This window comes from Protopterus annectens, chromosome 7.part0 (genome assembly GCF_019279795.1).
Source record: "Protopterus annectens isolate FY-2018-M chromosome 7.part0, PAN1.0, whole genome shotgun sequence".
In the NCBI taxonomy this organism is placed as follows: domain Eukaryota; kingdom Metazoa; phylum Chordata; order Ceratodontiformes; family Protopteridae; genus Protopterus; species Protopterus annectens.
In genome coordinates this window covers 374972735-374998992 of record NC_056739.1, presented here as the reverse complement: position 1 = coordinate 374998992, position 26258 = coordinate 374972735, and the positions used below count along the sequence as shown (strand labels likewise).

The following is a 26258-nucleotide window of genomic DNA, read 5'->3' as shown; positions in this document are numbered from 1 at the left end:
ACTTCTCTTGGATGTTTTGCAGTAGGAAAGCAGATCACTATATGTGATAAATTTGACAGACACAACACTGATTAGTATTTTAACAAGATTTGAATTAGTCTTCTTGCTTATATTTTATTGCCAATTATATACAGTAAATTGGGAATACAGGGAGTGGTAGTTTTAAAAAATCAGAAAGGTAGGAGACTGCCAAGCATGTGCCTGCCAGGTGTCCTGCAGAGTTCTACAGCAGCAGAGAGACAAAAGAGACTTTGGAGTGATTAAGTATCATTTTCTGCATTTTCTTGCTGTCTTTAACTAATTCCGGCTAAAATGCCAATTTGTTTAGCATTTCTGTGATTTAAAAAGCTTGTTTCTGCTACAAATTGTACTTATTTGTTGCCTGCACTTGAACTAAGTCATCGTTGTGTTTAAATAATCTGTTTAACTGTTGTAGGTTACACACTAAAGCGCAATAGCCATTTCTGTGCATTTAAAGTGTTTTTTTGATTGTATCTGCTTTATTTTCTGAAAAAATATATACTTGTTTTCTGCCTTTCTGAAGTAGTATAGTCTAGTTTTCAGGTTATTCCTGAATTCAGGGCTGTGTTAACAAGCTTCTGTGTTGCCCATACCTTACTTGGATAGAAGGAAGTTTCTCTGTTCACCTGTGAGAGAGGGGAGCTTTGAGCAGCCTATCTGTCCCTGGAGGAGTGGTTTCAGTCCAGAAGTTAGTAGTTTATTGCCCATTTTGTGCTAATTTCTATCCCTCTCATTTTCCCTGCTATAAAAACCACATTGGCGCGGTTTTGCTCACTGGGCAGCGCCGGTTAGCGAGGGTTAAACTAATCTTGACTCCACAAAGTCTACTCTTCAATTTTTCCCTTGGAACTAGACAAACTTTCAACCTAACCACTCAAACAATTCTTTTCACAGCCCAGCACTTGCTCAAAACTCATAACAAGCACTAGACCCCCCCCCCTATACTGTCCAGAAGGACAAGGCTCTCTATTTGTCCCTACCAGCCAATCCGTAAAGCAGCTCACTTTACCTATTCAGGCTTGTCCAAAGGGCAGTTTCAGGTGTACTCTCCAGTCCAACTGGTGAATCTGGGCATTTTGAGGCAATGTTACAACTGCCTCATGTACACAGACAACCCTCTCTTCCTACCACCAAACACCAATATATGCGAGAGATGCAATTATACAGCCAAACTGGAGGCAAAGCTCTCTCAACCCAAGACTGGAACTGACAGTAAAGAGGAAAAGGGAAATACTTGCAACATGCCATCAGTCTCACATAGACCTATTAAACCAACACCGGCAAATAACACACATAAATACATGAAAACATACTCGGAGGATCTAAATAAAAATCTGCAAAAGCAACAAAGACCTCCAAAGCAGACATCCAAGCAACCTCCACACTCCCTCACAAACCATGAAAGACATACTTCACATAATCCAGTGTGCCATGCAATCACAGCCCTTAAGGCAAAATAACATACCCAACACACTAGTAATAGGCGACACTATAGTCAGGCACACTGATGTCCCACTAACTAGGCTGGACAAGGAGAAGGTTACAGTTAGCTGCCTGTTGGGCGCCAGGATCCACCACATAACACAAGCACTCGGGTCACTGCAGAACAAGTACAAATATGACTCTGTCATTGTCCATGTTGGTGTGAATGACCTAAGATGTACCTGCCTGGACTACATGAAAAGAGACATGGAAGAGCTCTCCGATCACGTAGCCCAGGCTAGTATGACCATGACCCTGAGAAGCATCCTGCCCTCACCAAGAATGATGCCACAGTATAAAGAAAAAAAATGATCAATTTCAACACTTGGCTAAGTTTCTGGTGTCATTCAAATGGGATCCAGTATCTGTCTGCCTGGGATGACCTGCTCCACAAGCCACGTTGCTTCACAAGAGATGGCTTGCACCTGTCACTCTTGGGCTTTTGAATACTGGCCAAGGCTTTTGCCGCCCCCATAGTGCCTTTTTAGGCAAGGCTCAAAAGAAAAACCCACCACCATAAATAGCACAAGTAACCAAAAACTGAGGGTAATGCTACTCAACGACAGAAATCTAAACCTCAAAATGCATGCAGTCAAGCACTCCTTAGTATGGAGAACATCGATATATGTGCAGTAACAGAAACCTGGTTTAAGGCTCCAGAGAGCACCCCAGCACTACCACGCTATAACTCGTACCATACTTTTCAGCCACAAAACCTGGACCGAAACACAAAACGTAGGGGTGTATCCATATTCATCAAGGATACCCACACCTCCAGGTTAGTGGCGCAGCACGATGCCTCAGAGATCATCCATGTGCAACCAACAATGGGCAAAACTGCAATTCAAATTGTAGCTTGCTACAGATCTCCCACCATGACTCAGGACCCCCATTCCGCATTTCTGGAGACACTGGAAAATATGAAGGTCCTACCAAACACCCTAATATTGGGTGATTTCAATTACCCAAACATTAACTGGGATAACTACTCAAGTACTAACTCCCTTCCCCAACCCTTCCTAGAATTTATAAACTCAAATGCCCTGGATCAACAGGTCAACACCCCCACCAGAGGTGACAACATATTGGACCTGGTCATCACCAACATGGGCGAACGGTGTTCCACACCGGAGGTCAACCCCTTGCTGGTTAGATCAGACCATAGACTAATCACTCTGGATATTCACGTTCTGCACCCACCCCCAATTGAGGAAACCACCATGAAAAATGTTTCAAAAGCAAACTTCACATTACTCAAGACCGAGGTGGAAAGGTTCACAGCCCCCATGCTAGAGGACAATGCTGTCCAAGCTGCTGAATCCCTTACAAAGGCAATCGATGAGCACCTGCAAGAATGCATGGATCATGCTATCCCAAGCAAAACCAAGACTCACTCCTCCAAGAAAAGGAAACCAGTCTGGTGGACCCCTGCCATAAACAAGCTATACAACAGAAGGAGGAAACTAGTACAGAAAAGAGTAAAATCCCAAGAAGAAAAGACATCCCTGATCATTATCAGCAAGAAACTATGATCCCTCATAAAATCATCCAAGGCTAGCTTCAAAAGAAAAATTGCCAAGGACTCCAAAGATAACCACAAAGTGTTCTTCTGCAATGTCAAGAACCTAAGTGGAAGCTCTCAGATCTGCTCTGAGTTAGTGCAGAATAGCACAAAATACACTGAATCGATTGATATTGCCAACATTCTGGCAGACAGGTTTAGTGCAAACTTCACCCCCTCTCACCCCCTAAAGGGCCCATAACCATACCAGAAGAATGTAGAGCCCCAGCAATCACTGACACACAGGTTAAAACAGCCCTATCCAAAGCCAAAAACACATCTTCAATGGGACTGGATGGTGTCCCAGGCAGTGTTTTACATGAGCTCCAAAATGAACTAACCCCTCTCCTAAACACACTGTTCAAACTTAGCCTCTGTACAAGCTACGTACCCATAAAGTGACATACAGCAATAGTTATTCCCATGTGGAGCCACAACAGACCCTGTGAACTATCGCCCTATAAGCCTGTCTAGCCTGGTCTGCAAGGCTATGGAGCACATAGTCATGGAACTCATTAACAGAGACATTGGGATCCTCCAAACATTGGACCCTATCCAGTTTGGCTTTAAGGGCAGATCATGCCTCCTAAACCTGATGGAGTTCTTTGAGACAGTTACCAAGGCTTTAGACAAGGATAAAGAGGTCCTCACAGCTTATCTAGACCTCGTAAAGGCTTTAGACACCGATAAGCTCACCAGCCTGAACATAAACCCTATGCCAATTGGCTCACAGATAGAACCCACACGGTGAGAGTTGCAGGCTCTAGGTCCAACTCTAAACCGGTTACAAGTGGCGTCCCCCAGGGCTCAGTCCTGTGACCTCTCCTGTTCGGTTTATACTTCTCAGAGGTACAGGCAAGCACAGGAGGACTATGGCTGACCAAGTTCGCAGACTACTGCAAATTGGGGGCCATAACTGGCTCTCCTGCTGATCCAGACATCCTCTTGAAGGGTCTCACAGAGACTGCTACCTGATGTCATAATCATGGCATCAAGCTAAATGCCAAAAAGTGCATAGTTATCCCCTTTGGAAAAAACAAAGTACTTGTGAACTACCACATATGCAATAGTTCCCTAAATACAGAAAATGTAATAAGGGATCTGGGGACCCAAGTAGATAGTAATCTCTCATTTGATAATCATATTGCCAAGGTGATTAGAAAATCCTTCCATGTGGCCCACCAAAGAGTTCTCATCCAGAACAAAAAAGGTTATTGTGCCCCTCTACTCATCACTCATCAGACCCATCATAGAGTACAATGCCTTATTTGCGGTGTACATTACAAGACACCTGCAACAGCTGGAAAGACCACAGAAGTACCTCACCAAGAGGATTACTGGCCTCAAGCAGATGCCCTATACAGCCTGACTGAAAAAACTCCAGCTGTACTTGGTTGCATACTGCTTACTCAGAGGTGATCTCTGCCTGACATACAAGGCCATGTCCAACCCAAAATTGATGGACATGCTCCACCTGAAAAAAAAATAAATCCCCGAGAGCCACACTCATTAGGGATCTAAACCTCACCACAATGATAAATAGGAACACTCTTCAAGAGAAACCTTGACGAGTGGATGGGAAACAAAAAATTTATCCCAGGGATCACTGCAGTGGCTCTGCTGGACAGAGGCACAGGGAACTAATGGCTCTGCTGGACAGAGACACAGGGAACTATTCTAAGGGGGCGGCGAAAGCCAACACATTCTGGCTAGGCTTATAGATGCCCTCGGGCAGATAGCCTAGTACTTACCTATGAACCTAAGATTTGACTCTGATATGTCAGAGGTTCAGCAGATATTTGAGTTGCCCAATTTTTTATTACTAGAATATGAGGGGCTGATTGATATATTTACTAGGTCTTGTACCTGTGCTACTGTCATCTTTACTGGAAGTTAGGTGCAACTATCCTATTGTGAAAGATTTGATTATTAGAGTAACTAGGTTTTATATGGATAATGGATAATTAATACTGTAGGTAAAGAAAGGAACAACCTGAATGCTGTTTGTTTTAGGTGAATCTTAGGATGAAGTGAAATGGAGATCAGTTTGTAAAATACTGAGAGATGACACAAGTCTAGAAGGTTTAGGATTTTTGCTGATCAGCATTTATGTATTTTTATAATGTACAAAAGCTGAGAAGGGTGCTTATAAGTGCTAGTTGGCAATTTTGGAAATGAGGAAGGTTTTTTTTCTCTCATGAGAACATTTTCTAGTCATGTTAAGGATGAAATGCTTTCAACAATGACTTGGAAAATTTGCTAAAATAAGTATTATAGAAATATACAAGGCTAAAGTATAATGTTATTGCATTATAGTAACGTATACAGGATACTATATTAGAATGGGTGAGGTTGCCTTTGTTGGTGTTAGTAGCTAAGGAAGCAATGACAAAAAAATATCAAGGGTGACCGACAGTGACTGTGGTTGATATGGCGTAATTGATGAGGTAGATGAGAGAGGAGTTGTTTTGCAAAAAAAAAAAAAAAAAAAAACTTGTGGAGTAAATATGTAAATAAGTGGCTGCCATAGTGAATGTATAATAATTGAGATGTTATTCTAACTAGATTGGGTTGGGCTGGCATGAACTTGAATAGTTCTGTCATATGGAAAAAGATGCATACTTTGTTGTTGTCTCTGTCATGTTCACCTGAGGCTTGGAATTAACTCTTTCAAATGTATTTTCCCTTGTGTTGTTTTGAAATAGTTGACATTAACCCAACAGCCAAGTGTTTCAAATGATTATACCTGACAAGATTAGCAAGTCAGTGGTACAGTGTAGATCTGTAACACGTGGATCAATTTTGGTTGTTTTGTTAACTTTAGCACTGTTCATTAGGAAACTGTAAATTACATGTTTTGATAAATGGAACTAATTTGTTAGAACATTTGAGATATGAAGCTGTGGAATTATCATTTGAATACAATAGTGTGTTTTCAAAAACAAAATAAATGACTTAATCGAACATCTCAGAAGAAAGATAACACACGGTCAGTGTGAAGTATTGCACGTACAAAATTAGCAGTGCCAGCTGAAGAAAGTTCCTAGCTTTAACTCTCAGATGAGAGCTGATATTGCTATCATCTGCTGCTTGTGGTGAGGGGTTTGATTCTTTCAGCCTCCATTTGCCTACTGGGTCTCTTGAGCCAAGTCACTTAGGCAATGCTGTTGTGATAGGCATATTAGTGGTCTCCTGGACTGTATGTCTAGTAACAACATATAAACTTTGGGCAATTACCAACATTCTAAGGAAAGTGTGGGCTCTTGAGGGATGGCTAGTCAAAACTGGACTTGGAATGAAGTATATGGAAAAATGTATATGTATATTCTTTTCATTCTTAAACATGTTTGGAGATGTAACTGATGATCACTCTGTTTTCTTAGTTATAATGTTTCTAATTTAGTAACTACTGCATCTGTTGTTATGATTCTATTATACATTTCCCATTGTGTGCATGTCACTGTAGAAAAGTAGTCTGAGATGCCAAACGTCATGTTTTGACTTCATAGGGCTGTGAATCAAGCTAAACTCCCAGAATTGTTTGATATTATGTTAATGAGGTAGAAATACAAATCCATCTATACATAACTCCCATTTTCCCATTTTTGCACATGGGGTTGAAGTATCAAATTAACAGTGACAATCATTTAGAGCCAATGTTCACATTGCCGAGTGGCTAACTCTGCTATTTTTATTTCCTACCACTCTCACCTATGGCCAGTGTAGAATGTCCAGTCCCACTTACTGTATGTCTTTTGGAACGTGAAAAGAAACTGGAGTACTTATGTGAAAACAGAGAGAACACACAGACTCTGCACAGAAAGCACTCCAGCAATTAATCGAGCCAGAGAACCTCTTGCTGTGAGGTGAGAAGAACAACCCCTGCCCCCCTCTGCTGCTCTAGGAATACAAATCATCATTGTAGATCTTGTCCCAAAACTGCTAAACTAGGACACTTGAGCACAACTTAGACAGCTTGCCAAAGACGACTGTTAGGAGGACTTGAATACTTAGTGTCTAGTCTGTTAAGGACATAGTCATTAGTCAAGTGATAGTATTTGTTCTTTTAGTCTTTTTCTGCAAATGTCTTTAGGACGCATTGCGCATTGTGTACAATGAAAGAGTTTCCCATCAAGAGTGGATATGCTTTTTTTTTATAATAATTGTATCTAGTACTTGCTTTTTAATGCAGTTTGCATAAAATGTAGTCCATTACTATTGTAGCATGGCAAAACGGTTGAATTTTTATTGAATAGTGCTTACATTTGCTAAGTGACCTGGATCTCAGATAGCAAATTGTAGAAGAGATTGTTTGAAGAGAATTTCACCCTGATTTGTACCAGTTGCTCCAGCTCCTCAGCCTTTGAAAATCCTGTAGTAGGCGTTAGAAGAGCAGCGCCAGTGCCAAATGAGCTAACTGAATGGAAATATGTACAATAATTGTACATCTGAATAAAAGGGGCAACCATTTAATTTCTATTCGACAAGGTGGCTAGCACAGATATTCTGGAAAACTGAATCCTACTAAGATCTCATAATGAATAGTACCTGAAAGAAACACCTGAGTAACTTATTTGCCAGGCTAATTTCAGGAAAGAGGTAGGGGTGCATCTGACTGTGCCTTTGATAGCTCTAGTGCATCTTACTCCTTCAGGCTAAGTGAGAAAAAGTGTAATCTGTTTTGTAAACTGCTCTTTCCAAAGCTAAGTAACAAACGATTGAACACTTCAAGAATGATGGAGCACTCTCTTTCAGTTAAAGGTGCATGCAAACTGTTTACTCTTTCTGTACTGATAACACTGAATAGTTGCTTTGCAGCATGGGAAATTTCCCATTCTATAGATGAAGCTTACTGTTATTCATGCAGACAGTTTCAACTTAAATTATAATGTTTTGTAAAAGTATGTAAACAGTTAATATAAAAAATCTTTGTATATTTTTAAATATATAATTCTGTCCCTTTCACAGTCAGTTTGATTATGTAGGATTTTTTGTGCTAGTAGATCCAGCTCTGGTCTGAAAAAAAAAATCTCAAGATCAGCACCTATCTACATGTGAAAAAAAAAAAGAACTGAAGTGCATTTCTGGTACTGAAGTAAGAATTTATTTTTCTTAAAGACTTTTATGATTTCTCTTTTTCTCAGTAATGTGAACCATGGCCTAAAGTATTCTGTTCAGCTGAAAAGCTACAATTATCCTCCTATTCTGAAACGGCTGATCCGTGCGGGGTTTGATGAATGTTCTCAACCCTCTGCAGACTTGGAAGAAGAGCTTAAGAGAGTAAAGTGAGTATTATTGAGCTTTACTGTGATTTAAGGAAATGTAACCATTTAGAATTTGAACTTACTTTTCATTAGTCCTTGCATAGTAGAGACCCTCCAGCACATATTGATAATACTCATGAAATGTGTAGTGGTCAGCTGCGACACAAGCCAAACAAGGAGGATATAAAACCTCTTCAGTCTGATCACATGATAATGAAGGAATTCATCCAATTGCCGGGGGTACTATAATACTTAACTATTCATTACTACAGACTTACCAACTTGCTACTTAAATTAGGGAGAGACTGCATTCATTTAGATTGGTAGGGGGTGAGGGAGGTTGGATGAATAAATCTGACTTGTTTAATTAGAGTGCTGGACAATCTCCAAGATTTATGAATTACCACATGCACACAAGACAACCTGAATGATCTTATAATGGGAATTTCTGCAATAATCTTACACACACTATCAGGTATTGCTTTGACTGAATGAAGTTCAAACTAATTGCAGTGATAATGGTATGTTGGGATGAAATGTCCCTCATTAGGATGGGTTATTCCTGATGTGACTGTTATGATAACATGTAAAATGTCATGGGATGCTTTTTTCTTAAGACTTGCTGTGATCCTGTAAGATAAGACCAGATCCAGTAAGCAATGCATTAATTACAAGTTAACACCTTTGCTCTTAAACTTAATGAGGTGTAACTTATTTTATCTTCTTCTACCCTGTTATTTCTTTAAGTCTAACTTGGGTGGAAGAATTTTAGTTCTGTAAGGTGATTTAAGATGGAGAGCTGACCTGATTTTAACAGTAGCTATTTTGTCCACAGAATGTATGCCCCCAAGCTTGCTGGTACAATGCAGTTACAATAACTGAAGTATGAGAGAAATCTGCTTAGACATTAGAGCAGCATTAGATTATAAGAGTAGCATGGAGGAGTATACCAAACACGGTCATTCTGAGAGCACTTGCATGAGAACAGAACATGGAAACCACAACAGCTTATTTTTCTCTTAGTCCTTCACATATTGTATTTTCCTCTTATTCCACCCACCAACCCTGAATGCCTTCCATGGCCAAGATATTCTATAGTTATTCTTTGGAGATACTAATAATACTTCTGAAACATGGTAAGACTGTAATATGGATGCACTCCCCAACATTGTGTTTTTACCACCTTTATTATCACTTAAGACCTTGGCAAACAAAGATTAATGGAAAAGAGGATAAAACAAACTATACTAGCATCTGTTTTAATTTGCATATGTTATACATCATGTTTTCTTTACTTCTTTGTAACTATCATCAGTCGAACATAATATAAATTGCTCAATTTCTGTCTTCCCTTAAACCTCAGGTTTCCTACTGAGCCTTATTCTGTGTGTAATTTACTTCATTTCCATTTATGCCTGTGTAATTTACTCCTTCCCTTTTCTAAATATCCTTCCTTTATCTCTTTTACAATATTCACTACTTCAAATCCAGTTGGATTAAACTTGGATTGCCATTTTCTAGGAACTAATTTTTTGGCTGCTAACAGAATTAAACTTAACAAGGCTTTACTATGTTTAGCCATTTCAGATCCTGTATCCTAGCTCTAAAGAATCATTTCCTTAGTGACGGCCATTTACTTGCCCACTATTTTTGACAGTACTCTGTAGGCAATTTTTAAAATCTGCCAACTCATTCATTACTCTCCAGAAACGTATGCTGCCAGGTACCTCTTTCCTCCCCATTACACTTCCAATATCTGCTATCTACCAGAGTATTTATCGAGAGTTGATTACCAGGAAAGTCCGACTGGGAAAGTCAAACTGGGTAGAAGTCCATTTTCAGTGGAGGCCTGGGGAGAAAAGCTCCAAAGTATTGCAAAACATTTTAAGAACAATAATTGTACAATCTTGAACAATAAAACAAAACATCTGCAGTTTAAATAATTATAACAAATTAGACATAAAAAACATTGGTTAAGAATCAATACAAGGTCTATGACAATCATTTTATATTTAGAGAAATTTGGGCAATTTATAGAGAAATTAAAGGTAAGTTGGTCTAATATGAATAGGAATTGCAATATGAAGTGAGGGAAAACAGACTTATGGTATATTTAGAGAGGAAGTCAGGGAAGAGCATTAGATAGTAAGGAACAGAGGGGATGAGCAGGTGATGGGTATGTATGGTATTAAGGAGACGAATGCAGAAGGTTAGACAGTAGTGGATTTTTCGAAAAGGATGGTCATGGATGTACAAGAGTGGAGGAAGATGTGATGCACACAGATGGATTATATTCTATGCAGGATGGCTAGTCTGAAGGAGACTGGAGACTGCAAAGTGGTGATGGGGAAAGCATAGTTAGGCAGCATAGAGTGGTAGTCTGTAAGATGATGCTGGCGATTAAGAAGAAGAGGAGGAGGAGAGTGAGGGTAGTGCCAAAGATCAAATGGTGGAAGCTGAAAAAGGATGACTGTAAGGTGGAGTTCAGGGAAGAGTTAAGATGGGCACTGGGTGACAATGAAGAGTTAACAGGTAGCTGGGCAGCCACAGCAGAGGTAAGAGAGACAGCTAGAAAGGTGCTTGGTGTGATATCTGGACAGAGGAAGGAGGACAAGGAGACCTGGTGGTGGAATGAGGAAGTACAGGAGAGTTTAGAGAGGAAGAGGGTGGTGAAGTGGGACTGTCAGAGAGATGAATGAAGACAGACGTACAAAGAGATGAGGCATATGGTGAAGAGAGAGATGGCGAAGGATAAGGCGTATGGAGAATTGTATGAAAGGTTGGACACTATGGAGGGAGAAAAGGACCTATACTGATTGGCTAGACAGAGGGACTGTGCTGGGAAAGATGTGCAGCAGTTTAGGGTGATAAAGGATAATGAGGGAAACATAATCACAAATGAGCAGTGTGTGTTGAGCAGATTGAAAGAGTACTTTGAGGGGCTTATAAATGAAGAGAATGAAAGAGAAGATTGGATGATGTAGAGATAGTGAATCAGGAGGTGCGATAGATTAGCAAGGAGGAAGTAAGGAGAGCTATGAAGAGGATGAAGAATGGAAAGACTGTTGGTGGACATGACATACCTGTGGAAGCATGGAGGTATTTAGGAGAGATAGCAGTGGGGTTTTTAACCAAATTGTTTAACAAAATCTTGGAAAGTGAGAGGACACCTGAGGAGTTGAGGAGTGTATTGTTTTTTTAAGAATAAGGGTGATGTGCAGAGCTGTAGTAACTACACAGGGATAAAACTGATTAGCCATAGCATGAAGTTATGGGAAAGAGTAGTGGAAGCTAGGTTAAGAAGGGAGGTTATGATTAGTGAGCAACAGTATGGTTTCATGCTGGGAAAGAGCACTATAGATGTGATGTTTGCTGTGAGGGTGTTGATGGAGAAGTATAGAGAAGGTCAGAAGGAGCTGCACTGTGTCTTTATGGACTTGGCGAAAGCATATGACAGGGTGCATAGAGAGGAGTTCAGGTATTATATGAGGAAGTAGGGAGCGGCAGAGAAGGATGCAAGTGTGGTGCATGATATGTACGAGGGCAGTGAGACAGTGGTGGGGTCTATGGTAAGAGTGACAGTTGCGTTCAAAGTGGAGGTGGGATTGCATCAAATATTAGCCTTGAACCCTTTCTTTGTAATAGTGATGGACAGGTTGACAGACAAGATCAGACAAGAGTCCCCTTGGACTATGATGTTTGCGGATGACTTTGTGATTTGTAGTGAGAGTAGGGAACAGGTTGAGGAGACCCTGGAGAGGTGGAGATATGCTCTAGAGAGGAGAGGAATGAAGGTCAGCAGGAGTAAGACAATATACATATGTGAATGAGAGGGAGGACAGAGGAATGGTGAGGATGCAGGGAGTTGAGTTGGTGAAAGTGGATGAGTTTAAATACTTGATCAACAGCTCAGAGTAATGGTGAGTGTGGAAGAGAGGTGGAGAAGAGTGTCAGGAGTGATTTGTAACAGATTGGTACCAGTAAGAGTGAAAGGGAAGTGAGACAAGCTATGTTATGTGGGTTGGAGATGGTGGCACAGTCAAAAAGACAGTAGCCAGAGCTGGAGGTGGCAGAGTTAAAGATGTTAAGACTTGCACTGGGTGTGAAGAGGATGGATAAGATTAGAAATGGTATATTAGATGGTCAGCTCAGGTTGGGCAGTTTGGAGGCAAGGCCAGCAAGGTAAGATTGTGTTGGTTTGGACATGTGCTGAGGAGGGATGCTGGGTATATTGGAAGAAGGATGTCAAGGATGGGGCTTCCAGGTAAGGGGAAAAGAGGAAGGCCTAAGATAAAGGTTTATGATGTGGTGAGGGAGGACATGCAGGTGGTTGGTGTGAGAGCAAGATGCAGTGGACATGAAGAAATGGAAATAGATGATCCATTGTGGCAACCCCTAATGGGAACAGCCAAATGGGAAAAAGAAGATGGTGTTTTTACAGTGTCAATATGATGTGAGAAAAGTAGAGAGAGGAAAATATAGTAGAACATGTAACGATGCATTGGAAGATTTAGAACATAATAGAAAATTCTTTGACAAAGAGAGAGGATCATATGAAAGAAATCAAGAAAACACACAGGAATTGTTATACAAGCAAAGATGTTTTTTTACAAAGAAAACGAGAAGTATCAAGTTTATTTAAGCATATTAGTAAAGGAAGATGTCAGTGTAATGAGAATGAAATAAAGAAACGTAAAAGGATAAATAGAAAGAACTCTGGGATTATGAATAGTGTAGTACAATATATTCAAGAAATGTTTAAAGAAAAAAGAAGGTAGTGAAAAAGCATGGAAAATTCAAAGCTAACAGAAAAAGAGAATAAAGAGCTGGAAAAGGAGATTTCTTTAAATGAGCTAGAGAAAGTTCAACAAGTAAATATAGATTTGACTGCAGGACCTCATGGAATAGGGTGTGAAATATATAAATATTTAAGGGATTGGCAAAAAATCATTTAAAGATTTTAAAAGAATAGTTAAATGAAGGTTTTATGTATAAAGAATTATGTAGTGAAATAAATTCTTTTTGAAGAAGGAAGATATGACAATTAAAAAAACTGGGCACTAATATTGAATAATAAGATGTTTATGAAAATAATATGAAAGAGATTTGAAAACTACAGTGGAAAACATTATGGAAGATAATATATCTAGTATGATGGGGAAGGGTTATCAAGGATGATTAACAGAGAAATTGTGGATATTATGAATAGAAAAGCAAAAATCATGATAGGAGACCTTAGTACGACATTTGATACAATTGGACATGAAATCTTATGGGTAGTAATGAAAGAATATATTATAAGTGAGAAAGTTAGAAAATTATGCATGCCAGTGTATAGTAGCAATAAAGTAAAAATACTTGTAAATGGCTGGTTAAGCCAAGAAGTACATATGAAGAGTGGAAAGTACATATGAAGAGTGGAGTAAGAAAGGGATGTCTAATGAGTTGTATACTCTTTGCGTTACTTATGAATATGATAGTATGTCAAATAAATTAGAAAATGAAGGAAGCAGGATATATAACACATGAAGGGTTAAAAATTCCAGTTCTGTTAACATATACAGATGACATTATAATTGCAAAAAACAAAATTTGGATAAAAATAATTTTGTACAAGTGAGTGTCTAGAGGTGATAGCAGTGGCTTTAAACACAGAGAAAAGTAAAGGTTTAGATGATATAGTAAAAATGTGGGTATATATTTTACAATAAATTAAATTTCTGTTTTGGGTATGAAATTTACAAATAAAAATGTAAGTAGAATTCCATGGGGAAAAGTGACTGAATAAATAAAACAAACCTGACTTTTCTGAAGCACATATAAATCTTCATTCAGAAAAAAGGCTTATTTTGATAACTTCAGTGCCGATAGGAGAATAGCATACTTAGCAAGTGTATTTATGTCACAACAGTATTTGAAATGAATTATTGCAGCTATTTTTTATCATTTATGTGGGGTTCTAAATTGAACCTAGTAAAAGGAGGAGTTTTGAATGTAAATGGAGAGGAAGGAAGTTTAGGATTAATTAACCCAGTGGTATATGCTGCTTCATTAAATTTGTACAAAGTGTTACGTTAATAAATGAAAAAGATGAGAGAGATTAGTAGTAAAATTGTATAAATGTAGGTGTGATAAATGTTGAGGTATGGTAAAAAAGAGTAAAAGAGTGTATAAATGAAGAAATAAAATGGTACCAGAAATATTTTTGTTTAAAATAAAAATTGATGATATAGAAAAAGAAAAGTATGGTATAAGAAGGTAATAATAAAACATTACTATGTAAAGCCATGGGAAAATCTAACGGATAAAAAAACTAATGCCATACACGGAAGAACAAATGGTGTTCTCAGAAAGTAGAATGTCAAGATTTTTTGTGGAGGCTAGCAATATATAAACTGCCGGTAAAAATAAATATGCTTTAGAATGCTTTATAAAATGAAAAGTGATAGAAACTAAGAATGGTGTTTTTGAAATGTAGAAGAGTGAAAAAGTTATGGGGAAAACTATGTAAAGAAGAGTATTTTGAAGGTAAAAGAAGTTGATAAAATAAACATGGATATAGTTAAATATGGATATCATAAGAATAAAAGTAAAGAATATGGTAACATAATAGAGAAAATGCTATTTATATTATAAAGGTTGTATGGAATGAAAGAAATGAAATGTTTATATAGTAAATGGATTTTTAGCAACAATATTAAGTAAAATCAGATAGTGGTTGCGGAAAACGGAGTGGGGGTCTAATAGGGATGAAAATTTAGCATGACAGTAAATGAAATTATGAGCATACATAAATATAGTTGTATATCTATGTATGTGTACATTTGTAAATATGTTGTAAATAAAAGTTTTTGTGTATAGTACATTAAGGACCCTTTCGCTTTTCTATAGGTGCCATGGGATATTTTACATCCACCTGTGTAACCACCAATTCTGTTAGATGGGGCCTCAGTTTAATGTTTCATACAAAGGATGGTGTATTCTGAATGCAGCAACTCCCTTATGCTGTACAGCAGTGTCAGCAGTCGATCTACCTGTTGTGGGAATAAAACCCACAGCCTTCTGCGTAAGTACAAGTGTGCTACATGTACCACTGACACTGGTATAGCTGACCCAATTCAGTTGTGGGTACATTAATTTATGGGTATAGCCTTTGTTTTGTCTTCAGTAGTTTTATATCCAGAAAAGATGTCCTTTTCTGGATTTACTGGGTACAAAATAGTATCTGCAAAGAAAGCCAACTTTTTGATTACCATACCAATCATATATTTATGCCGCGATGGTACAGCAGTAGCGTTGTTGCCTCACAGCAAGAGGTTCTCCTGTTCGATTCTCGGCTGGAGTGCCTTTTGTGTGGAGTCTGCATGTCCTCCCTGCAGTCGAGTGGTTTCTGAAAGACATGCGTGAATGGGTGTGCCTTCGCTGAAGATTGGGTGTCGGGCTGGCAACTCGGCACCATAAAAATCTACTGCCAATCATTAGCGGACCGGAGTTCTGCTGTGACGACCCCTAACCAAGAAAAGCCGAAAAGACAAACCAATCATATATTTGAGTTTGAGTCCCTTGTTTTATTTTCTAGTTGCTTTAAATGTAAAGCAAAATAACCAGAAAGAGGATACCCTTGCCTGGCTCCTCTGTTCAGTGTATCGGAAAAGAAATGTCCCACTTTAGTTCTTGCTTCTTATCCTTCATATATATTCTTCTTTTGGTTGCTCCCATCAGGGGTTCACCACAGCAGATCAACTGTTTCCATTTCTTCCTGTCCTCTGCATCTTGCTCTGTCACACCAACCACCTACATGTCCTCTCTCGCCACATCCATAAACCTTATCTTAGGCCTTCCTCTTTTCCTGTTACCTGGCAGCTTCATCCTTAGCATCTTTTTCCCAATATACTCTGCATTCCTCCTCAGCACATGTCCAAACCAATGTAATCTTGCCTCTCTGGCTTTGTCTCCAAACCTTCCAACCTGGGCTGACCCTCTAATATACTTATTCCTAATCCTGTCCATCCTCGTCACACCCAGTGTAAATCTCAACATCTTCAACTTTGCCACATCAAGCCCTGACTCCTGCCTTTTTGTCAGTGCCACTGTCTCCAACCCATATAACATAGCTGGTCTTACTACCCTCTTGTAGACCTTCCCTTTCACTCTTACTGGTACTCGTCTGTCACAAATCACTCCTGACACTCTTCTCCACCTACTCCATCCTGCCTGTACTCTCTTCTTCACCTCTCTTCCACACTCACCGTTACTCTGAACTGTTGATCCCAAGTATTTAAACTCATCCACCTTTGCCACCTCTACTCCCTGCATCCTCACCATTCCTCTATCCTCCCTCTCATTCACACACATATATTCTGTCTTAGTCCTGCTGACCTTCATTCCCCTTCTCTCTAGAGCATATCTCCACCTCTCCAGGGTCTCCTCCACCTGTTCCCTACTCTCACTACAGATCACAATGCCATCTGCAAACATCATAGTCCATGGGGACTCCTGTCTGATCTCATCTGTCAACCTGTCCATCACCATTACAAATAAGAAAGGGCTCAGAGTTGATCCTTGATGTAATCCCACCTCCACCTTAAACGCATCTGTCACTCCCACCGCAGACCTCACCGCTGTCACACTACCCTTGTTCATATCCTGTACCACTCTTACATACTTCTCTGATACTCCCGACTTCCTTATGCAATACCACAACTCCTCTCTAGGCACCCTGTCATATGCTTTCTCTAAATCCACAAAGACACAATGCAACTCCTTCTGACCTTCTCTGTACTTCTCCATCAACACTCTCAAAGCAAACATCGCATCTGTAGTGCTCTTTCCTGGCATGAAACCATACTGCTGATCACTAATCATCACCTCCCTTCTTAACCTAGCTTCTACTACTCTTTTCCCATAACTTCATGCTGTGACTGATCAATTTAATCCCTCTGTAGTTGCTACAGCTCTGCACACCACCCTTATTCTTAAAAATCGGTACCAAAACACTTTTTCTCCATTCCTCAGGCATCCTCTCACTTTCCAAGATTTCATTAAACAATCTTGTTAAAAACTCCACTGCTTCCACAGGTATGTCATCTGGACCAACAGCCTTTCCGTTCTTCATCCTCTTCATAGCTATCCTTACTTCCTCCTTGCTAATCCACTGCACTTCGTGATTCACTATCTGCACATCATCCAACCATCTTTCCCTCTCATTCTCTTCATTCATCAGCCCCTCAAAGTACTCTTTCCATCTGCTCAACACACTCTCCTCACTTGTGAGTACGTTTCCCTCATTATCCTTTATCACCTTTACCTGCTGCACATCTTTACTAGCTCGGTCCCTCTGCCTAGCCAATCAGTACAGGTCCTTTTCTTCCTCCTTGGTGTCCAACCTTTTATACAACTCATCATACGCCTTATCCTTCGCCACCTCTCTTTGCCATACACCTCATTTCCTTATCCTCTTGTCTACTTTCTTCATATCTCTGACAATCCCACTTCTTTTTTGCCAACCTCTTTCTCTGTATACTCTCCTGTACTTCTTCATTCCACCACCAGGTCTCCTTGTCCTCCTTCCTCTTTCCAGATGTCACACCTAATCCTTCATATATCCTCCTCATTGACCTTTTTGTCTCATGGAATGCAAATGCTTGCATTGCCCTATTGATAAAATCTCTGCTTACTCTGTTGAATGCTTTGTGTCAATATCCACCAAAAACAGTGTTTTTTTTTTTTTTTTTTTTTTTTTTTTTTTTACATTCTGCTTCTCTCTGGATCATTATTGTTCAATTAATGTCAGATGTTTGCCTCCCCTTCACAAAATTGCATTGAACCATATCTATCAATTTTGGCAATGCCTCATCGTTCTATTACCTTGTATAGGTTTAAACCCTTTATAAGTATGGTTTAAAATTGGTAGGGTATGACTGGGCTTTGTGGTCTTTAGGTGGTACACCCACCACAACATTCTTACTGGCGATTCCCCTCCATTTAATATGCTGTTAAACAAAATTTTACAGATCTTTAGCACTTTCCTGCCTCCTTCCAAATTTCCACAGGAATACCATTTGTTCCTGGAAGCTTTTCTGTAGGTTGATTATGTGTCACTGTTTTTTCTCATCTCCTTTTTTAACTGTTAGTTGTTGAGCCTCATTTTCCTCTAATCTTGGCATAATTAAGTATTCCATAAATATTTGCATTTGTGCTCTTTCTTGGTTCCCATATTTCTATAGTTTATACAAATTTGCTTAACATTTATGAAATATCTCCAATACCTGTATAGGATCTCTGGTTATTGTTCTTATAGGCTCATTATGTTTGGCAACATCCCTTTCTACTTTCTGTTGTTCAAGTCATAGTGCTAAAAGTTTTTGTGTCCTGGATGTATAAAAAAAAAAAAAAAATACTGTTTATAAGAAGTCTTTCTAAACTTTTGCATATTACTGAAATACCAAGAACCCACCTCTCTGAAAGAACGTTAAATGTCAAAGTAAACCACAGGTCAGGAACGAATAGTTCAAAACGTTGCTGCTTTTAATCCACAGACTCGAAATACAGTAAAAAGTTGCTTTTAATCCACAGACTCAAATCAGTAAGCGCTTTCATCCAACTCTGAATTCCTCGGACCGAATAATATACTAAAATACTACTAACAAATTGCTGAAGATGGGCTTGAGTCGAAGGAATATGTTTGGCAAATTAAAATGAATGCATGCTATCCACCTGGAATGAATGATAGGTCTGATTTTGTTGCATATTTGAAAAAGAGGAAGTTACACCATAATTAAATGGTCATGTGTTTGTTTAAGTAGTATTTTAAGTTAGTAGTATTTTAGTATATTCAGTCCGAGGAAGTCCGAGTTGGATGAAAGCACTTACTGATTTTTGAGACTGTGGATTAAAATCAACTTTTTACTGTATTTCAAGTCTGTGGATTAAAAGCCGCAACTTTCTGAACTACTTGTTCCTGACCTGTGGTTTACTTTGAAATATTATTGAAATACTCTTATTTTCTCTTCAGCAATCTGCAGTTGCACCTCTTCTTGTTCTGTGAGATTCCCCTTACTCTGCAATACTTAACCTTTGTTAGTCCCCCCATAAATAATCACCATTATGTCTTAACCATATATATTTTGGTTTTATTTCTACTGTTTTTAAAAACTTAATTTTCATTTTATCCCACTCTGTAGCTTTTATTTCTGATAAAATTTCTATTTCATTAATAACTGTCAAATAATGTCCCCTGCTCATTCCTTAAATTCCTCTCTTAACAGATAAGTGGGGAAAGTACCAGTGTCTCATTTTTACCTCATTACCCTGCATTTTTTTCTCCTTTTTTATTGATGCATAATCTGAATTAGTTATTGGGCATGTCGACTCATTCAGTTAAATACATGTGTTCCTGTGAAATATAATTTCTACCCAGTCTAGCCCAGTTACTGTACCTTGGGGAACAATATGCAAGTTCTGTCCGAGTTCCTACAACTGAATTCACATCTTTCATATCAAATATTTTCATAAATTTCTAAAGAACTCAACCAATTTTTGGTAGGTTTTCCTTTCTAGATCCTCAATATATCTTCTGTATTACAACAATTCTTCCCTTATAAATAATATTTCCTGATGAAAGCTGACAATAGTTTTTGGTGGAATATAGAAGTATGTCAACATAATCCTTCTCCCTTGTGAGTAAGCTATTACTACCACAAATCTATTATTACTGCCTTTTTCTTCCCTCTTCTATCACTATTGGAGTCCATCTAGCAATCGGTGTAACTAGTCCTTTTTTCCCCTGATATTCTGCTGTATATTCATCCTGCAATCCTTTCTTTGTCAAATTCACATGCTCATTTTTTTTCCAAATGCGTCTACTGTAACATTATTTGCACTCTGCATTTTTTAATATAATACAATACACTTTCCTTTTTGTCTGTAACTGTAAGGCCATTTATGTTCCAATATAATATTGATATCATAGTCTATTTTTTCACCTATTATGTGCAATGTTTTTTTTAACGTGTATTTCCAACTTTGCATTGTATGTACACACTGTTTGGCAGGCTGTTCTTTTATACAGTTTTCTTCTCATCTCCCTTTGAACCAAGGCATTTGACACAATCCCCCACTTGGCCAGTGTTAACAAACTTGAGGTTAGGCACAAACCCTTGTATCACCCTCAACATCTGCTTTTTTCCCTGTGGTGTAGATTTTATTTGAGACAGTACTGTGGCATAGAGGGATAAAGCCCTAACTATAGCCCAAGTGACACAGGTTTGGTTAGTAACTTGGCTATCTCACTGTCATGGGTTGATGGGTGTCCCCTTTCTGGTGACAGGGCGTGCTCTTGGGTGCACCACATAATAGATCTCCAGTGGATGCTTGGGAGGTGTAAGTGGTTATTGTTTGAGAGGCAGGGGCTGAGTTACCATGGAGGCAGGAAGATGCACCAGCGTACTCCATTTTACATCCATTCCACATGCATTACAAGTAAACACAAAAGGAAGGGTATAGTTAAAGATATAAATAGAAACACTTCTGGCAACAGCACCAGGATTCTCTACCTCCACACCAGCCCCAAACATGAGATGGGAGTTAGTCCAGGGGAGGCTAAGGGGGGGGGTCTAGTAGATTCAGTGAATGAGGAGAGATCTGGGACAATCTGAAAGTCAACTGTGGGAGCCAGAAAGAACATTTAAGGAAAAACATGTTTAGCTTGTGAGAGATGGAGAGGATGAGGGCCACATAGACTTTCCTCTAGCTTTACTTTTCAACTTATTTTCATCTTGACTTATATCAAGTAAATTTTGTGTATTTCTGCTTTAAAATACAGAATGAACTTCCTTTGGTTGTAGCAGTGTAGCACATGCTGCACATGTTTTCTGTAGATGGCCTGTGCATTTTGGTGTCCAATACCTGAACATCTGTTTCCAAAGTAAAACTGCAAGTGCGTACTCCCTGTTTAATATTTTGTATGTAGCTAATTTACATAATTTTCCAATGTGAATAATTGTGTATTGCTCGTAAAGGTTATGCTTTTAACAGTGATTTTTATATTCATTCTTATTTAATTTTAATGAAAGTGTATGTGTGGATTTTTATACTAATTCTTATTTAATTTTAATGAAAGTGTGTGTGTGTCCGTGTGTGTGTGTGTCCGTGTGTGTGTGTGTCCGTGTGTGCGTGTATCTGTGTGTCTGTCTGTGTGTGTCTGTGTGTGTGTGTGTCTGTGTGTGTGTCTGTGTAGTACTTCTTGTTTGGATTGTTGTGCCAGAAAGTGTATTTACACTCAGCAATCTTCTTTAAGACCAGAAATTTCAATATTACTGTTTTAAAACACGTATAATGGAATGTGTTAACAAAAAAATATAACTTCCTGAAGTTTCGATATTTTAAATTAATGCTGTGTTTTCTTTTTAATTGTAAATTTAGAAATGTGTTGGACTCTGTGCTAACCTTTGAGAATTATACAGAGAGGTTTCAGCTCCTCATCCACCTGGAAGAAATTCAGATGGAGGTAGACATTAAAAAGTATGATATGCGCGATGCTCCTCTTGAAAAGGATGAAAACAGGAGACTTCTAGTTCTTAAGGTAAGTATATTCGAATAGCCTCATGGATGGACTGCAGTAGGTACGTGTACAGTAAACTGGTTACTTTGTACTTGGATATGTCATTCTCAGGAGAGAATATATTGTGGTGGGAAAGCAGCATCTTCACCACTATCCTTTCATTTGATTAACTTTGTAGATACTGAGCAATGGAGGAGGAAGGCTGTAACCCTTGATAAAGAAATGAATAAAGCAATGTCTAACATGCAGGTTAATGCTATCATGTGTATTTGAGGGTGGTAACCTATGCTGTGGTTTAAATCACTCTTGTAATAGTGAGACTCTTGCTGCAATTTTTTGGTTGTACAAATTCTGAAAAACGTGTAAACTTGTGTTTCACGTGGAACTAAGACAGAACTGATCCCAGGGTGTGGCATAATTCAAGGAAACTGACCTCTAGCTACTGTGAATCATAACAGCATACCTCTCAGCTGTCCAGAATTTTGAAGAATGTCCTGATTTTTGCCCAGTTCATTGAGGATTGAAGTCTGTAAATATTTGAGATTCTGACTTCATATCCTTCAAAAAAAAAATGCATAATAATGTGAAACCTGTTTTATCAATTTTTCAAGTTTATAAGAAATATTTAAAATCTGTCCCTGGTTTTGCCCCCCCCCCCCCCAATTTTAGGCTTTGTCCAAAATTCTTGTGCTAAGTGGTTGAGAGATGTGCGTGACATATACAGTACATTTGGCACTGTTGTTAATGGGTCATGCTGACAAAACTTGTTGCTACTTTAGCTGTGAATATCTTCACTTGATGCTTGGTGGTTAAATGGTAAATGAAGCCACACAGAGCTGGATACAAATTGTTAATTTAGCCCAAACCTGTTTCACATTCACTTAGAAGTGTGGAAACAATGGCAGAGTTGATAATAGTTGAATCTCTTGACAGATGGGTTTAATATTTTGACTTTGATCTGGCCACAACGTTGGCTTAACATTTTGCTTCTGATCAGGAAAATATTATAACCAAGAATGTTCTCCACTGAAGGCAGTGGGTGTAGTTTTCTTGTTGTTTAAACATATTGAGTGAATTATACTTGGAAGTAAAGACAATCCCCATCACCTTTTACAGTTCTAGTAATTCACTCCTAGTATGTTAAGTACACACAGTAAGACATGACTTCTTAAACTGTGCACCCCTGATCTCTTTCACAGCACATTTGGGATTATGGAATAAAACGTAAGTGGCAATTATGTTAATTTATCTGGTCAAATTGTTGCTTGTACTCAAACCATAAATCCATTAAAAAGAATGGAAAAAATGGATCTTGGCGCAACTAACCATTAATAATTCTTTGAAGATGAAGGTCTGTTTCATTCTAGATCTCTAGATATATTGAGAAGGCAACTAAACTCATGCGAACCATCTTTGCAGTACTGTAGTTTGCCCAAATTAGATTTTATTTAAATCATGGAAATCATAAGATTTGAATCCTTCAGCGATACAACATGAACCACATGCCAATGTGGCAATTATTTTCTTTCAACCAATAGTGCAGTGTTATAAAACAATATTAGGGAGGTTTCTTTACAGATAAAACAGCAGTTGTGTCTTCCTAGAGATTGTCTGGAATATATTTGATAAGGTCCTTGCACCAGATATACAGTCTTTACACTTCACAGTTTCTTAACCCTAACTTTAACAGCCTCTGTCACAACCTTTCTCTGAAAATGCGATTATAATTCTCTATTCAGCCTTTCCAAAACCAGATGACCACATCCTCCTTAAACTATGTGAACAATGAATTCAACCTGGAACTCATGAAGTATGTTAAGTTACTGGTTTCCATGGTTCATTCAGTATCCATTGAAAAGTCTTCAAACTTGTCAGTATGCTTTCAGTTATACTGTTTCACCTGACATCTATGAGTATTATGGAAGGTTCTATACCAATGCTAAACACCGAAGCTCACCTTATCAGCTTCTGCAAAAATGACTCGCCCACTGATCCTGGGAAATTTTTGGCACCTCACCATTTTGATTACCATGGCAAAGGTTATTGAATAAATAGTACATCTTCAACTAATAAATGGCATGAAAATAAGCCAGATAGAGTCTCATTGCATATGTTCAGGAATGGCACTTTTATTAAACTACATTAAGAAAAACAACAAAACCAAGTGGATACAGGCCTTTTTCTAAACTGTTATGAATTTGTCACTGTCCACTGTGGTAATCCATCTGGACATGGCTTCTAACCTTCCCAATAGTACTTTCACTGCCCTTCTAACTTGTATAGATACTGTCAGTAAAGCTAGAGATAATGGCAAACTAGTAATAACCTTATTTCTAGACTTGTCTAAAGCCTTCAACACAGTTTGTCACAGCAAATTTCTACTTCAGATGTCCTCAGTAGGTCTCTGTCTGCCCACCCTTCTATGGTTCAAAAGATACCTGTCCAATAGGTACCAGTCTGTAAAATGGCACTCCACCCTATCTCTATATCTCCCAGCCACCAGTGCTGTACCATATGGCTCTATCCTTGGTCCCATCCTCTTTAACATTCTCACAACACCCTCCACACATCCATACAACAGGCCTACCTATTACAGTACACAGATGACGCACTCATTTGCACATCTGACAATGTGGCACACCTCCAAAAAATATTCAGGAAGCTTTAACAGTAACTGAAACATGGCTTTGTAACTCACAACTCATGCTTAACCTTAAAAAAACAAACTACTACTTTTTTCTCCAAATCGCTCTCCCACGAAACAACAAAAATTAAAGTCCTCTTTTTTTGATAACGCAACCACTGAAATCACTTCTCATACCAAATTATTAAGGATGATAGTGGATGGTCATCTTAAATTAGAACTGCATAAGAAAAACTTATCAAAAACTAGGGTTGCTTCAAAATATTTTCCTCACAGACACAACTAAAGCTACACTAGCCACTACTTAACTCCTTCCCATACTTCTTTATGGTGTTCCAATCATTACTAACCTTCAGGCATTACTAAAATCAAAACTTGAACAATGTTATAACAAAGTTACTAAATTTAGTGCAAATACTCCTGTCCAGAACCCACCACTGTATAACACTGTATAGCACTAAAAAAGCCTAAATTCATTAGAACTACCTCATCAGCTAACATGTACACAGATTCTTACCACATACAAAATTATTCATAATACATTTGCTTGTCTGGCACGAAATAACATTCTACACAACTGTGTTCCTAGTTGGTCATTATGATCCAGTGTCCAAAAACACCTTTTTGTCCACAAATCTGTCAAATCTGCTGGACATTGTCTGCACTCATACCATGTTGCTAAGCCATGGAACTCCTCATCTCTGTCCACCAGGTTAATACCCACCCTCCCATCCTTCAAAACCATTCTGAAGACTTCCTACACAAAAGCTGTCTCTTTTCTTGCTCAGCACCAGGGTAAACTATATCCCTAAATATGGACAAATACCTATTAATACATTACATCTCATTGCTCTCCCTTCTTCACTCATTTCCTTACTTCTGTCAATTCTTGCCCCTGGCTTTCTGTCTAACTATACCATAAGCTTGCTTTTGTCTCACTTTGCATTGCAATTCCTGTTAGTATTATGCTAACTTACTGTTCGCCTTACAGCAAGACGTTGCCCCGGTCGATTCTCAGAGTGTCTTCTGTGTGGCGACATGCGTGAATGGGCGTTCCTTTGTTGAAGGTTGTGCAGCAGACCCGGCAAGTCGGCATGTAAAAATCTACTGCCAATCATTAGCGGACCGGAGTTCCGCTGTGGCGACCCCTAACCGGGAAAAGCCGAAAGACACAACAACAAAAACTGTTACTTTCTCTATAAATTGGCTAAAATTTCTGTATTAGATCATTGTTGTATAATTGTATCTATTCTTAAGTAATGCACCAAGAAAAAAAAGAATCACCACTCCAAGTAGCCAAGAACCAGACTAGGTAGTATCAAATAAAAGTATTTAATTCCATAGCAAGAAAGACTCAGTAGTAACAGTCAGTCAAGTGCTTTCATCATCTATGACTTCTTCAGAACTGTGTAATACATTATTGACGCACCTTAAATAAGCAGCCCCCCACTTAACACACTAATTAAACTTTAAAAACATACACCCTAAAAAAATCATTCTAAAACAGCAATACATAATATACAAGTAAAATTTTGAACTAGTACAAAGTGTTTGACAAGTATGGTATATAATAACACCAATACTATAACTTAGTAGCCCTATGTTTCAATTCTGGCTTGATACAAATGTGGTCATTTAATACCAGGGGCTACAGTGGCATTCAAACAACTGTCACTGTTTTTTTTAAGGTTCAGTAGGAGTTGGGGTTGCCAAGCCAAGTTTCCA

At 38.6% G+C, this 26258-nt stretch overlaps 1 protein-coding gene across 2 annotated transcripts in view; it reads left to right on the top strand.

Moving 5' to 3' along the window:
* Window positions 1-26258, top strand: part of MOV10 (Mov10 RISC complex RNA helicase) — an 892455-nt gene that overhangs the window by 454237 nt on the left and 411960 nt on the right. For both annotated transcript variants that reach the window (XM_044076939.1, XM_044076940.1), the window contains exons 6-7: window positions 8209-8349; window positions 21751-21910. In XM_044076939.1, coding sequence (XP_043932874.1) covers window positions 8209-8349; window positions 21751-21910 — 301 coding nt within the window. The remainder of the gene's footprint in view (window positions 1-8208; window positions 8350-21750; window positions 21911-26258) is intronic.